We start from the raw sequence: 16,774 nt of genomic DNA on the forward strand, positions 1-16,774 counted from the left end.
GGCTGTTTAAATGTGTGAGTGCTTTGTTTGGTGGAGAGGTCAGTAAACGAGTTTAAAAGGCCCTTAAAATCTCTCTCAGGATAAACTGATGAAGTCAAGGTAGTAAAGCTGAATCCAAGAGCATAATTTGGAAGCAAATGCATGTTCACAATTAAAAAAAAAAAAAAACTATTAAAATGCTGTAATTCTTCAGGAAATGTGATGGGGGTAGACTGTATAAAAACAGGGGTGTACCTTACTCATGGAAGGTGTCTAGTGAGAAAGTGAAGGCGGGGTCTGTGTTCTGTGGAAGATAGCACTGATCAACTGCATTAGTCTACTTCACAACCCATGTGCAGGAACGCTTGATGATACACAGGGTTGGATGAACTTAACTATCCATTTTATTTTTACCTTTTTTTCTATTTTTCTTTACACATTTCAAACTTGTTTACCATTTTGTCTTGAACATATAACAATGAAATCAGATAAAAGCATGCGTTTTAATGTAGAGTGCAGATCTCTGGCATTATGGCAGATCAAATGTTGGTGTTCTTTCACCTGCAAGAGATGAAGAGAAATTCATTTGGATAGATATATTTCTATATAGCGAAGGACACTGAGAAGCCATCAGAAACAACAAGCAGACATGGAGACATTTACGATTCACGATATGCTCATCAATTCCACTGATATTTATAAAATATTATGTGGACTGGGAATCGGGAATTTGTCGGAGTGCAAAAATGACAATAACGCCACGTCCGAGCCAAAAGGTAAAGAACATCTTTATTTTATGCTCATACCCCTTATGGAACAAAAATATATTGCAGTATATTGGAAAATATCATGTAATATATTAGGCATATATTCTTTTATATATTTATTTTTTCCAATATATTGCAATAACTAATATAATAAGTTAATATAATTAACAAATGTTAAATTAACCTTTTGTATTTAAGCAAAAAACAAAAGGTCATTTATCATCACTGAATCAGCTTTTACCAACAAAACATTTTTGATGAGCTATGTCAGTTAAAATTGTTCTTTAAGGTAACAGTTACAGGTTACCACATTTTACAATGTGCATTTGTCCTGAAAAGTTGTGAACGAGTCTAGACAGGTCTTGTAAAACTTTGCATATCTGAGTAAAAGTTCACTGTAGTTTAATCTGGTCAAATAACACTCCCTTTCTCTCGTGCGTGTTTGTCAGACATGAACCAGACGGTGCGGATCGTGCTGTATGTGCTCATCTTCCTCCTGAGCTTCATTGGAAACAGCCTGATCATCACGGTGCTGCTGCGGAACCGGCGCATGCGGACGGTAACGAACCTGTTCCTGCTGTCTCTGGCCGTCAGTGATCTGATGCTGTGCGTCTTCTGCATGCCCTTCACTCTCATCCCAAACCTCATGAAGAACTTCATCTTCGGCACCGGCATGTGTAAAGTGGCCACGTACTTCATGGGTGAGTCCGTTTCAGATTTGTAGTTCACACTTGACTTTAGAAGAGCTCCATGTATGACGAGAGTTCGTTCTCACTTTGTGTCCTAACTCCATTCCTTACAAAAATTACCATAACCCGAATTTCTGAAGAAAAAAAATAATATATATAAAATATTTTTGCATGTATCAAGATACATAGTATAGAACGGTTTGCATAACACTGATTGATCTTACAAGCTTCTTTATGCCCTAAAAAGGGCATCTGATCACATTGATTGCGAGAGGCGGACTATAAAAGGTCTCCTAACCAAAGGATACCTAATGTTCCAGCTACTTTTTTTCTTGCATTTGGTTTAAAAAAAAAAAGGTGGATTTAGAGATTCATTATTGTTCATTTAGGAGGATAAAAGCATAGACCACGAACACATTGAAGCTTGCACTGGATACTAAAATGCATTTTCTATTGTATTATAAGCCTATATCATGCTGGCAAGACCACAGCTTTTTTTTCACATTACATTGCAAGTCCATTTGGCAACATCCATTGTGAATTCATATTTATGACTTGGTGAAAACTATTTCTAGCCAGATTGGTTGCACACTTCCAGATGCTGCATATGTGCCGTGTAAACAATTTACAGACAACAGCACTGCCCAATATCTCTGTATTTGATGCATCAGCATGTTTTATGTGTTTGTTTTGTGCTGTTCTGTAATACTTGCTCATGATAAAGCTGACTTCATTTACATACCCTGTTGTTATTACAGTGTGGGTATGTCAGCATTCATAAGCAATCAAGCGCTGTTGATTATTCAGAGGAGGGCTGGAGCTGGGCTCTAACTTGGTGTAAAGTGTGCAGTGTTCCGCCGTTAAAGTGCCAGCAGCCATTAACTTTATTAACAGTTCATGCCATTGTTATCAGAGTTAGTTTGTTATGAAGCTTGCATGTCTGATTCCATTTTTGAGTTTACTGTTGTTTACAGAGGCATATATATCAGACCTTCTTAGAATCACAATACTTTAACAAGGCCAGATTTATTTCTGTATGTGCAATTGAGCTCTGTGCGTCCTAACACACAGGTATCTCGGTGAGTGTATCCACATTCAACCTCGTGGCCATCTCTCTGGAGCGCTACAGTGCCATCTGCAACCCCTTTAAGTCCCGGACATGGCAGACTAAGTCCCATGCCGCAAAAGTCATCACAGCCACTTGGATCGTGTCTTTTCTGCTCATGCTGCCTTATCCGATTGGCAGCACCCTGGTGCCTTTCATACGCAGTAACAACAGCACAGGCAACATGTGCCGCTTGGTTTGGCCCAGTGATGTCATGCAGGCCTGGTAAGATTTATTAGGACTGTGTTTTTTATTTAGAATTTTGAAGATAGGGAGTTTAAAGGAATAAGGAGCAGAATATAAATTCTGTCATCGTTTACCCTCACGTTACCTGTATACTGTTATGTTTTCGGCAGCAGTTATTTACACTAACTGGGAAAAAAAAGCTCAATGTTATTTATACTGAGTGTAAACAGTGCTAGATACTGTTTGCACCATGTATAAGTGCAAATAGTGATAGATGCTATTCACATAAAGAAGTGTAAATAGAAGTAATATACTGTTTGTACTAAAGGCAAAACTTCTGAGCATTGGTGGACTTCTGAGCAGTTAGTGAAAATTACCTTTGCTAACACGATTATTTGCACTCCTCTTTTCTGTGGAACACAAAAGGAAAAATGTTGAGAAATCATCATGCTTCATTGTTTGTTGGTGTATGTTAATGCTGAAATACACTACACAGCTTTTAAAATCTGAGAAGCATCATACACTTGCCGATGAAAAAACAGGCCATAATATTCGAAACAACTAAGGATCACACTGCAAACTTGTGCAGGAATATGCATGCACATGACAAATGGAAACAAGCTGTTTTCAAATAAATTCAAAGTAGCAAACATGTTCACAGTTTAAAGCTTAAAAACGAAATCTGAGCCCATCATACACTACGTGATTTTTGATTAAATCTGTTAACTTTCGGCAAGAAGCGTAAACTCCTCCAGACTGCAAATAATTGCAAAAATCTAGGAAAAAAGTCATATAGCCTTCAAGCTTCACTATGAAAGCGATCTTATCAATGCACTATAATCCAGTGAAACTACAAAGCTACCCAGCATTTAGATTTTTTTTAATTAAAAATGCTGTGAAAACAGACACAAATATCATGATGAAATCTTGCAGTTGCAAGCTGCATAAACAAAACCTCTATGTAGCTGACTTTATGTAACTTAAGTTATGACCACTCGTAAAGAAAAGAATGAGATGACAAACTTGTAAGACTAGGCATTATATGCAACCAGACAGCTCTTACTGTCAGACCAGGTCTGACTTTGCAACTGAACTCTCTGCCTTTTTTTTTTAGGTATGTTTTTCTTTTGCTGATACTCTTTCTGGTGCCTGGGATCATAATGATGACGGCTTATGGCCTCACCTCACTCGAACTCTACAGGGGGATCAAATTTGAAATGGCTAACAGGAAGTCAAACAAAGGTACAGGAAAATATCATATACTTACTGGCCTTTATATTTCAGATGAGGACTCAATATATAAAAGCCTTTTAGATAAAGCTGTTAAGTCATGATGACAATTTGTAGGACAAGCTAGAATGCAAATGGGCCCTTCAGCTGGAGTTAGAAATATCATAATTATGAGTTCCGAGCACATGAGAGACCAAGCAAAGTCAAGGCAAGTTTATGTTGCACATTTCACACACAATGGTACATAAAAGGAATTTAAAATAATCTTTAAAAAAAAATCACTGTATTTAGGTCCTAGGCCATTGAGTGATTTATAAACAAGTAAAAGTACTTTAAAATCGATCTTAAATATAACTGGAAGCCAGTGTATGTCCCTTTAAAGTATGACCTGAACCATCTGAGGACCATCCCAGAAAGCTGTTAATGGTGTTAAGGGAATCACTCAACTTTCATGTTTTTTTTAATTATTATTGTTTTACCATGTATAAATAAATATAAACATCAATTTATTCATCATTTTGAATTCAGATGTAGTTTGGGTTTACTGATCACTATATATACACTCTTAAAAATAAAGGTGCTTCATGATGCATAGAAGAAACTTTTTGTCAAAATGGTTCCATAAAGAACCTTTAATTCTATGGCATCACTGTGAAGAACTTTTTTTAAAGGGTTAGTTCACCCAAAAATGAAAAAACACAAATTAAGATATTTTTGATGGAATCTGAGAGCTGTCTGACCCTGCATAGACAGCAATGTAACTGAAATGTTCTCAAAATAATCCGTGTGACGTCAGTGGTTCATCCGCAGTTATACGAAGCTATGAGAATACTTTTTGTGCGCAAAAGAAAAAAAAAACTTTATTTAAAATTCATCTCCTCAGCATCACCCTGTAAACAGCATATGTTGTTCTGTGTCAGCTGCGTCGCTCTGAACGGAAACAGCGAATCCTATCCAGCGTGATCCGGCTATTCTTGTAGTTTCATATAATTGCAGATGAACCATGTCACATGGATTATTTTACCAATCCCCTTGCAACGTTTCTGGACTTGGGAACATTTCAGTTGTGTTGCTGTCTATGCAGGGTCAGACAGCTCTCAGATTTCATCAAAAATATCTTAATTTGTGTTCCTTAGATGCTGGTTTGAAACGACATGAGGGTGAGTCATTAATGACAGAATTTTTGGGTAAACTAACCCTTTAAACACCTTTATTTTTAAGAGTGTAGTTCTATTTTTGTGTATGCGAATATCAGAGATAATTGAAACATTTCTTTAGTATTACATATAACCACAGTTTCATCCTCACTTTGTTCACTAGAGAAGGAATATGGCACACCCAATCTGAAAAATGGTGACGGTGATGGCTGTTACCTCCAACCCTCCAAGAGAAAGCGTTCCGAACCCGTGACCCCGGGCTTCAGAAGCCCCAAATCCAAACTGAGAAGGGTTTGCAGCAATAGCCCTACAGCAAACCTCATGGCCAAGAAACGGGTCATCCGCATGCTGCTGGTGATCGTGGGGCTGTTCTTCCTTTGCTGGACGCCGATCTTCGTGGTTAACGCCTGGCGAGCCTTTGACAGACGTTCAGCCGATCGTCTCCTCTCAGGAGCGCCGATATCCTTCATCCACTTGCTGTCCTACACCTCGGCCTGCGTCAACCCCATCGTCTACTGTTTTATGAACAAACGCTTCAGACAGGGCGTGCTGGCGACGTTCAGCTGCTGTAGGGATGATGTGGATGAAGTGAGCAGGAGTAGCACCCGGCGTAGCGCCAGAGGAGCTGGAGGGCTGGGAACGCTGTTTGGAGGAAGCGGTGGGAGCGGACAGACGGACGCTAACACGCAAAGCTCAGGAACGCTCACAAGGCTTACTGACACCAGTATCCGTGGCTCAGCACAAGCATAACTGATGCTCATTTAACCCTGACATTTTCAGTATAGGAACCCAGCAACAAGTAAAGTGTATAGAACAGTGTCAATATCCTTCAAAGCTTTGCAATGTTTAGTAAAATGACTGCTAACGTAAAAGAGAGACTGCACTGGTGATAAATGAGAGCGCAAGCATGCAGTCAATGACTGCCAATAGCACTGAAATGCTGATAGGATCCAGTGCTTAATTTTAGTAGGTCGCTGTTAAATAAACAGCAGCACCAAATGGAGCAAGACTGTGGACTCCAGTCCTCATCACAGTTTTGACTTACAAACTTACAGAGACTTTATAAGCCATAAATACATTTTGCCCTTTTGGCTCTCTAATTTTCTGGTTCACCTAGAAGAGAGAGAGAGGAGAGGAAAGCATTTGATTTTCTTGGTATTTTATTTTCGTGTACATCACTGCCAAAGCAATCGTCCAGATGTTTTGAGAACATTTTAATATTGCTTTAAATACACTACCATTCAAAAGATTGGTTGTTGAGGTTGAGAAGATTTTTTTATGTTTTTAAAAGAAGCCTCTTATGCTCACCAATGCTGCATTTGTTTAATTAAAAATGCAGTAAAACAGTAAAATGTGAAATATTAATTATAACTTATATATACATTTTATTAACATTTGAAATAAAAGTTCTATATTTTAATGCGTTTTAAAAAACACAAAGTTGTATTACTCCTGTTTTCAGTGTCACATGATCCTTCAGAAATCATTCTGTATGCTTATGTTGTAATTTTGTTATTTTCTGCTTAATCTTTTTTTTCTGAAAACCTATATATATTATTTTAGGGCTGCACGATTATGACAAAAATCACAATTGTCGATTATTCCCTTGAAATTGTAATTGCCATTATTAATTATGATTATTACAATTTACATTGAATGATGTTTATACCATTGTTTGATGAAACTGCATGCCGTATTTTTATTTAAAAATAACAAAAAAACCCTGTGCTTTTTTATAGTATTAAGCCTCAAATGTCAAATATTCATCGGATTGGGTTTTTCTCTTTAAATGCTATAAAAAGTAAAAAAATATGAATGGTATTATCATGTTATACTAAAACTAAAACAATGGGAAAAACCCTTAAGATAACATGTAAAAAAAAAAAAATAAATAAATAAAAAAACATATCTTAAGCATGCAGAATAACAGAAGTGGACTTTGAACGATTAATTGCCACTTTGAATGTAATTGTGGCATCTATAATTGTGCAGCCCTAGTAGAAATGTCACTTTTTCAATGTAATGCATCCATGCTTAATAAAAATTTGATTTTTTCAAAACAAAAAATCTTACCCCAAATGTTTGAATGGTAGTGTAAGTATCTGACAGCTGAGATCAGTTCTGAGTGTACGCTGACCTATGTTTGATATTTTGTTCGTCACATCTGCTTTAGTAAGAACTACACAGACAATTCTGTTTGATAAATATATGACACACATACTTCAATCCACTTTGGATTCTTTGCTAATAACCACATAAACATGTGAATATGTGTAAACTATGTACAAAATGTACCAACTGGTACTTGTGTAATGTCCATATGTTGATGTGTAGCATTAACCGCTTTCTTCTAGGAAAGTACACAGTGATGTCTTTATCTTGTGTGTTGGTTCAGCCGCACTGTTTGTACATAGAGTCTGTCCTTATCACTGCATGAGACTTTTCACACCTGTTGTGCACTTCAAAGAACCTACTCAAGGCTGCTTCTGACATCTGGGCTATTTTCACCAGGGCACGTAGTCATTTTGTTTGTAATATTTGTATATGCCAAACTCACTTTTTTTTTTTCCTCTCTCATTGAGATGAAGCATATTCATAAAATAATAGGATGTTGTAGCCTAATGCTGTTGAGATGACGCACGTCCAAATGCTCTCGAACACTGACTGTATGTCTGTAATAATACTGACATTGACACATTAAACTGTGTAAAGTCTGAATCCTCTGTCTAAAGTCTATACAGAAGATTTAACCACCCCAAAAGAAGAAAACGTTTCAAAACCCTGAGAAGATTCACGTCATATGCCAGTTCATATTTCATCTAATGCATTAATATTTTAGGACTGCATTGTATGAAATGCAACCTGATGATTTTTTCATTTTGTTTTACAGTGTGTGGTGGAGGCACCTGGTGAACAGTTAATGTGATAAAAATCGTCAACTTACCTTCTCTTGTAGAACATAAAAGATCGATATTTTGAAGTCAGTTTTAAGACTGACTTTCCAAATATAGACAAGTGAACTATCCCCTTCAAGAAAAATCAGGCTTGATCAGGCTTGCTTCATCTCATCCAGGGTTGCCAATAGGGCTACTTTAACACTGTTGCCACGGGTTGATTTTCATCTTCGCGGGTTGAAGCATCCCCAAAAATGTGATATTTGACCCCTAAAAGCACATTTTACCAGGGCAACCCTTCCATTGAATGGGTTTTGTTGTGAAAACCATTGTGTATTAGCCATCACAGATAAAAAGAAGAAACGGCATAAAACATGGAATGACTCAATAAACATTTGGGTGGCTAAATGGAAATATAGTTGGCTGACAGTGCGGTGCTAAATATTTGGGCACACTGACAAATTAAGAAATTCTTTCCAATGGATTACAGCAACCTAAATAAAATGAGGCGTAAAATAATAATAATAAAAAAATGTTTTGGCAAGCATAAAAGTTATCAAAAAGCCTGTTCAGGGTCTTTTAAGACGTTGCAGTATTACAAAAGGAATATACAAGAGATTTCGATTTTTATGCCAATATTGCAGTTTTATTATTTAATGACGTGTGGAACTGAGCAGGCACAATATGTACAAAATCAAACAAACAGACAAACGAAACAGAACTAATGTTCTTTGTTGTTTTTTCTGCCCCCTTGTTTCACATTAGGGCACATGATCCTAACATCAGCGGCCCGTTAAGGACTGAGATTGCTACCATATTGAAACCTTGAATATTATAACCAGAACAGACCAAGAAGGAGAAAGGAAAAAGGGAGCAATAAAAAAAGCAACACTGACAAAGGGGAAGTGAAAGGTTTAGAAGGGTGAGGACAAACTGCACATGTAAAGCCTAGCACAGAGCATCAAATCAGGCACAGCAGGATTGCTTTACATGAAAAATGACCGTTACACTGTGTAAACAACTAATCTAGACAAATCTGGTTTTCTCTAAGTGCAAAACCAGCAGAGAGGGTCAATTACCGAACTAAAACCGTCCTAAAGGCATAAGAACTTGATACACAGTACAACACACCAAAACTCTCCAGATGATAAAACAGAAAAAGCTATATAAGCCTTTGATTACACATTTATGTCCAAAAGGCAAAACAAAACAAAAAATTATGACAAATCAAGTTCTTTGTATGGAAGAATGGAACTAGAAAGCCGCTAAAGATTACCACTGTGTTTGTCTACATTTTCCCATCCTCTTTTTTTTCAAGAACTACTGAGATATCTTTTAAAAGCTGCCTCTCGTGCCATGTTTGATAAGCAGACAGTGCATGAAAATGTAAGTATTAGACATTTGGCATATCATCTATACATTGATCAGAGTTTTTGGAAGAGCAAAGTTAATGAAGAAATATAAAACAACAGATAAATGACACTAGCTGACTGATTTTTAAAGAAAAAACAAAACAAAATTTGTTCACTCGGATTGCCATTAAATGTGTTTTTAAGGCTTGGTGCGTGTCCTCTACATACATGCCTCAGACGTTAAGTTCAGAACGTTTCAGAGTCAAGCTCTGCAGCTGATTTTTTAGAACTGTTAACAAATATATGGATTTTGCTTGAATGCATCCTTATGTAGTTTAAATTCGGGTCAGAACAAATCCTTCATTCTAAAGCTCAAAACCTTAAAAAAAAATCCAAAAATAAACATGTAAACAGTAAAAAAAAAACAGCAAGATTGTCAACCGGTTTGTTCAGAGAGCAACATAATGCACTTTAGCATAACACCACAGTAAGTGAGGGGCAGAACTGAGCAAATCCACAGTGTAAACACAATGTGGAACAGATGCAGCAATCAGAGTGACGGAGTGCTTCAGAAATGTTGATATATTGTGCTACGCTAATGATAAAGTCACACTGGATTTACAGCCTGAATTAATCGCTTTCTTTAGTTTGTGTAGGAATTGTTTCAATGATGCTGTATCATTGGCTTAAAGCACTTGTTTTTCTTTTTGGGGTCATGAAGCTATATAAATCAAGGGTAGAGAAAAACAATACCACATTACATGGTAAGCTCTGACAATGACAATCACTAAAATAAAAAAAAAACATCAAATATTAGAAATTAAATGGACTGCTTAACGTGGGCATAGTTACAGTTTAACATGAACAAACGAAAAATAGCATTAAAAAAAATTGCATCCATGCTTTTGCCCAGTGCCATCTTCCTCCAAATGGAAGTGTGCGCTTACATGATACTGAATTATAAGAATATGATCAAATGGGAGAATTCTGGGAAACCGAGCGCAAGAGCTTCAGGTTAAATCACCTCATGGAAGATTTTTGCAAAGAGGCGATTCAAGAAAGAGAGATGATGCTGTTGAAGATGGGGAAAAGAAAGCTAGCGGAGGCAACAAGTGAACTTTTTTTTTTTTTTTTGCGCAGAAACATTCAAGTTACAGTTTTTTCCCGAAATATACTACATTATAGGCCTACAATGCTGGAGTATTGCCTTGTTTGACGGGTCGCCTACTTGTACTACACTACAGATTTTCCAAACAAGGAAGACAGTGGAGGAGCCACGCCAATCTAGAAATCTACAAAAAGTTGTCTGATTAAATTAGTATGAAGTGTTAAAGAAAGTAAAGATGACTCTACTTCATGAGCACATATGCTGCGGATCAGGCTGGTGAAAAATCAGTGGCTATTTCCACAGACCAAGACACAAAAAGTGACCTATACAGTATTGCTGTATGCTTTGAGACACTTACTTAAAGGCCATTTACTTCCATGTTTCTAGTCCCATGATGTCCTTTTATTAGCCAGACAATAACATATAAGATAAGGACAAATGTGGACACTAAACACCCAACTGTTTCGACGAGAAACGCCAAGGACATAACGGAGTTAAGAACCACAGACACACACACACACAGACACACACACACAAAAAAAAAATGGCTGATTGGTTCAACTTTTTCTTTCTTTTTTTGTTTTTCTTTTTTACAAATGGACGCATAAAATTCAAAAGTTAAATTACTGTACATAAAAAGAAAGTCACAAAACACTATTAGTGCTGGTTGATGAGTTCATTACAGCTATTTTTTTTATTATTATTTATTTTTTTGTCATTAATACTAGCCTACTAGTTGGTGAGACACCAAGGCCGCGATAAACACATCAATGACCAACGGAGTAAAGCTTCCTACTTTCGGTGTGCGAGAGGCCACAGATCCCGACATACTCTTCAAATATTCCAAAAACAGAGACAACAATGCAATATAATATCTTTGGGTATGTTCGTATCTCTTACACATTTAAATCTTCTAAATCCAAACGATAGTTTAAGGGAGTTGAAATATTCAAAATTGCATGTAAAATGTTCAAAATGCAAGGCTTGGTTCCTCGGGTCACGTTTGTACACCTCCTTTTGAAGGAGTGAACTAAACGGGGAACCTTTGTTCCAGTAAGGCCACATCTAATAGTAGAGCATGTCTCCAAATCGTCCACTTTTGAGACCGTTTCAAATTTGAGCAAAATGCAGATGGATGCTTAGGAAGACAAACAACTGAATTTGAGCAAGGAAGCAGTATAAAACGGCACTAAAACTGTAGGAGTCTAAACTCATGTCCATTACAAATATCCATCTACAGCGATGTTTCTGATATGTGAGATCCTAACTGTGCTCTAGGACAAATGAACTACACTATGGCTACCGTATCGAAGAGACACGTTGCATCTAAAGCCTATATTTTCTGGTTTCTAAATTCCCAAATAAGACAGAAAGACGGCATTGTTCCTTTAGTAGTGAGATCTAGACACATCGATGAAATGCTTAAAGGAAGCGTAGCGCATATCGTAATGCAGGCAAGGTAGAGGCATTGCTTAAAGCTCTTCTCTTTTTAAAGACTTCATAAAAAACGAAGGATAAAAAAACAGGCCCTCTGAGTTTCTTCCAAATGGAAAATGAAAACGACTACACCGAATGGAAAACAAAACAATGGTTTTACAAAATACGATGTATCAAAACTGAAGGAGTCTAACCGGACAGACGTATACGAAAGTAGCTATATACAGAAAAAGCTCAGAGGAAAGGAATAGAACCTATTTGGTAACAAAAGCGCACTATAATGTTTGATATAAAAAAGTATGGAGAAAAAAAAAAAAAGAAAAAAAAAGTACCTTTACTAAAGCTTAAACAATATCCGTGGTCCATAAAATCATCTCACAATTTCAATGTGACCCTTTTCCTAAGAGCTTCGACCTCCCAGGCTATGATACATCTCACCCAATTGGAAGGAAGAAACCTAAGAGACTGAACATCATTTTCAGTCGATGCGTTTTGTACACGGCTGATGTGTCAATGCTGTGGTGTGGTCTCCATGTCTTCTGTGCTGGTGTTTCCTCTCAGGCATTGTCTATTGCTAGCACCAGACCGGCTCCTTAGAGAAAACAACAAGAGGCCACAGGAGAACCGTTCTCAAATATTTTGCCTTTTTCACCCATCTATCCCTTGTTTTTCATCTCTGGGATTTTAAGTTGAAATTGGATATGCAGCACTTCGTAGTCTGTTGAATTTGTTTCACTTCTAGCACACATTGTGAGTTTGTGAGCGCTACTGCGTGTGTTATAACACCACAGCCGCGGCTGCATTAGAGGACGACGCTGTGACGGCGTTTGATGTGCTGTTGGGACCGTAGGGTGCCGTTTCTCCGTTCCCTCCTGCGCTGTTGCCAGTCGTAGAGAGCAAGCTGGTGTTGCCCGTTCGGAGGATGGCGCCGGCCGCGCTGCAGTGTGGACGGGGACCGGGTTCAGGTGTGTATGTGAACGTGAGCGTCGTGGAATAGATGATACCGTCGCTACGCACCAGCGTTACAGGGACTTGCACCGGCTGCCGCACCCACCGCCAGCCCTCGCGGAACGCCGAGATGTCTGGAACGACGCACAGCATGCTCTCGCCACACCTTCAGAGGAAATATCATGTCTATTAATAATTCAGTCTGTCACTGCCTGCAATATGTTTAACTGACAGCAGTAATAAAAGTACATCTTTTTCTTCTTTAACAATACATGGGGGGTCTTGTTCACTTCCGTTTTACTAGACAGAGGCACTTCACCCAACTTATGTCCTGTCAAAGCTTAACATGTCATATACTGCTGCATTTAACAGCTTTAGAAGGATTTAGGACTCCCTTGTGAAAATATAGTGCACTTGAATGTACTTCAATCTGAATGGTTTTTTTTATGTACTTTAGTTTGCAGATTATATAATATTAATTTCAAGGTCTCTTTCTTAACACAGCACAGAACACTTTTTAAAAAGTGTCAAGGTATTACAAGATTTATATTTGTTTTTAAGTAGATTTCAGTTTACTATAAACACTTGTCAGTACATTCGCTTTAACCATATTTCAAAGACAATAAAATAAATTTTGATACATGAAAGATATACTTAACTGGGTCAAAAGCACTTTACAAGTTCATCTAATTGCATTTAATATAAATGTCAACTATAATACATTTTAATTCAATTGCAATTGATACATTATATGTTGACACTTATATTTTAGATATTCTACTAACAATGTCAACTAGCAGTTATTAGAGCATTAGTAGACTCTCTGCTTAATATCTTCAAACACTTTATTTTTATGGACCACAACATACAACATACTGGCTATCAGAAACTTTCAAGTATGTGTAAACTTATTCTATTAACCCTGAACCTAAGAGTTAGTAGACATGTAGTTGCAAATTCAGTTTGATAATAATGTACAACTATTCAAGTATTTCACATTCCTTTTAAAGAATCGCACTTATAAACATTTGTATCAAAGGCCTTCAGATGCCTGTTTATAACTGTATTCATTAAAAGTCCCAATATAAATGAATCTGTTCATAAATTAACAGAATTTCAATATATATTCCCTTTTGCCATATGGATATCTTTTCAAATAACATCCGTACCTGTACATGGTTTCTGCCTCTACATCACCAAACCACACGCGCAGATTTGGAGTGAAGTTCTGTCCGGTCAGCTCCAGCATTGCTACATCTCCTCCACCGTTTAACTGCTCACACACACATACAGTGTACACACGTTATCAACTGCAGGCAGAGACTTGTGAGTGGACAATGTAGGTAAGAGATGTGTGTGTGTGTGTGTGTGTGTGTGTGTGTGTGTGTGTGTGTGTGTGTGTGTGTGTGTGTGTGTGTGTGTGTGTGTGTTACCTGTAAGCTCTCGACCACAGGCACGGGTGTGACGGGGGTGTGTACAGGGCCCATGCCCTCATAGAAGGTGTATTCTGCTTTATCAGTGCTGATGATTGTCCAGGAGGCACCATCATTTATCATCTCCTTATTTGGTTCCTTTGGACATGGAGTAGCCTAAACACAAAATACAAAAATAGCATTTTACAAAGAAAACATATTAGGTATAATATCCAATCATCTAGCTATCATCACAAAATAACTTACTAATCAGGATTCTTGTATCACCCTGAGGGAGTTTATTTTGTGATAATGACAAAATGACTTCATCCCACTTCATAGAAGGCTACTTACATAAATGCATAAATGGATGTGAAACTGTTTCAAATAATTTATAATCTTACTAGATAAATAATAAAAAAAATGCTTCCACTAGTAAATTCATTACTACATAAAATCCATATATTAAATATTAATTTAACATGTTAATATGAATATTAATTAATTAAAAGTTACATTAAATACATTTATGTTACGAATGATTTCTATTTAAAATAAATTTAAATAAATCCTGAATAGAAAACTGCAATGGTTTCCATAAAAATCTTAAGCAGTGCACAAAAAATAAGGAATATTTCTTGAGCACCAAATCAGCTTATTAATATGGATGCTGAAGGCCACTGAAAATTCATCTTTGCCATCACTGGAATAAATTACATTTTGAAATGTATTAAAATAGAAAACAGTTTTTGTATTAATTGCATTAATTTGAAATTGCATTAATATGACCGCATAAATGCAGCCATGATGAACATAAGACTTTTTTCAAACACATTTCAAAAATCTTTTGAACCTCCCAAGTCCCAAACTTTTAAATACTAGTGCACATTAAAATTTTTCATTGGTATAAAAAGGAGAATGAACTTAAATGAATCGCTATATAGCCTTTGACAATGGACAAATATTTAGTTTGGAGCTCAATACAAAATTCTACAAAATGCTTTCAATACACATCAAGAAACGTGTACACAAGTAATGTTAAAATAATACATATTTCCAACTCCATGTTTTCAGTGAGCGACTCACTTGAAATTGAATGATCCTCTCTTGAGAAAGGCACAGGTACATCCTCTCCGTATCCTTCAGGTAAAAGGCACACTTATGCAGCTGAGAGACGGGGTCATCTGCATCCAGCAAGGCAGTCTGCTTATCCACCTTACGGATGACCTGTGTGTGTGTGTGTGTGTGTGTGTGTGTGTTTGAGAAGAAGAAAAGGAAGTGAAGTTTATAAGAGTATCAGTAAAAGTACAATAAATATCAGGATGACGGAATTGTGCTGTCTTCATGTACCCAAACTGCTTTTTTCACAACAGTGACTGATCATGTGACACCCCAAAGACTCAATTATATAAACTGTCTGTTAATTATATATACTGTCATCTGATAATAAAGAGACATGATAATGTGGAGAAAATCATCAGAAGAACAGAGACACATTGACATGGGCTTACCAGTCGAGGAAGAGCCATGCCCGTCACAGAGCACACGAGTTTAACGGTTTGGCCATAGTGAATGTAGCCGTCTCGCACAGTGAACTCCTCTCCCTCCGACTCTTCATCATCCACTAAAATAGAATTAATAAGACTAAGCATATCCTCTCATGATTTCCAGTGTCAATAAACCAATGCCATTTTTACACTGGCATGTATGTATTAACATTAAAGGGGTCATATTTCTCTTTGGAGTATTACAAGCTCTTGGTGCATGAAGAAGATCTGTAAAGTTGCAAAGACTAAATTCTCAGATCCAAAGAGATATTATTATTTTTTTAAAGTTAAGAGTCAACCAGGCCCTCTCGTAAAACGTCTCACTCTAACACACCCCACATTCTAATCAGTAATTATGTCCCCACTGGATGTAAGAACATAATGTACATTATGTGGAAAAAAAGTTTTTTTTTGTTTTTTTTTTTACCTTAAACCACATAAACGCATTGCATTACACCAAATACACAAAATAATGTTCTTTATAGCAACATCATATGACCCCTTTAACACAACAGTGGCAATCATGTTGTCCTAATGACAAGCTCTGCTCTGATTGGCTGGCTTTCTGGATTCGAGTAGTTAATCAGTCTGCCGTGGCTGCTGTTTCTAAGGAAGGACCAGTTTTCCTTAAAAGCACATATTTGTAATTCACTGTATTGAGTCTTTGAAATATAGTGGAAGTTCTGTTTAAGAGACATGTTAAAGGTAAACAAGATTTCCTTGAGCACACCTGTATAGTCAGTTTTGCTCTTAGGTTTATATAAGATTTCAGATAAACTTTATAAACATTACATAAACTAAGTGAACTTTAGGCCACTTTATCCTTAAAAGTACACCACTGAAAACTCTGGAGTCAGAAATAATGAATAAATACATTTATGAAAGGGAACAGTAAAGACACAAAAGACTTATAATGTTACTCTCTCTCTCTCTCTCTCTCTCTCTCTCTCTATATATATATAT

At 36.9% G+C, this 16,774-nt stretch overlaps 2 protein-coding genes across 2 annotated transcripts in view; one reads left to right on the forward strand and one right to left on the reverse strand.

Moving 5' to 3' along the window:
• Nucleotides 1-224: 224 nt before the first annotated feature.
• On the forward strand, nt 225-6,176 carry cckar (cholecystokinin A receptor). The gene is made up of 5 exons (XM_059523195.1): nt 225-755; nt 1,196-1,447; nt 2,507-2,765; nt 3,841-3,968; nt 5,277-6,176. The coding sequence occupies exons 1-5, from the start codon at nt 629-631 to the stop codon at nt 5,861-5,863; spliced, it is 1,353 nt and encodes a 450-aa protein (XP_059379178.1). The 5' UTR covers nt 225-628; the 3' UTR covers nt 5,864-6,176.
• Nucleotides 6,177-12,634: 6,458 nt separating this feature from the next.
• Nucleotides 12,635-16,774, reverse strand: part of rbpjb (recombination signal binding protein for immunoglobulin kappa J region b) — a 44,578-nt gene continuing 40,438 nt past the window's right edge. The window contains exons 7-11 of the mRNA XM_059535604.1: nt 15,776-15,888; nt 15,351-15,491; nt 14,286-14,441; nt 14,022-14,125; nt 12,635-13,018 (exon numbers count right to left, since the gene is read on the reverse strand). Of these exons, the coding sequence (XP_059391587.1) occupies nt 12,682-13,018; nt 14,022-14,125; nt 14,286-14,441; nt 15,351-15,491; nt 15,776-15,888 (851 nt within the window). The 3' untranslated portion in view covers nt 12,635-12,681. The remainder of the gene's footprint in view (nt 13,019-14,021; nt 14,126-14,285; nt 14,442-15,350; nt 15,492-15,775; nt 15,889-16,774) is intronic.

Source organism: Carassius carassius, chromosome 3 (genome assembly GCF_963082965.1).
Source record: "Carassius carassius chromosome 3, fCarCar2.1, whole genome shotgun sequence".
Classification (NCBI taxonomy): Eukaryota; Metazoa; Chordata; class Actinopteri; order Cypriniformes; family Cyprinidae; genus Carassius; species Carassius carassius.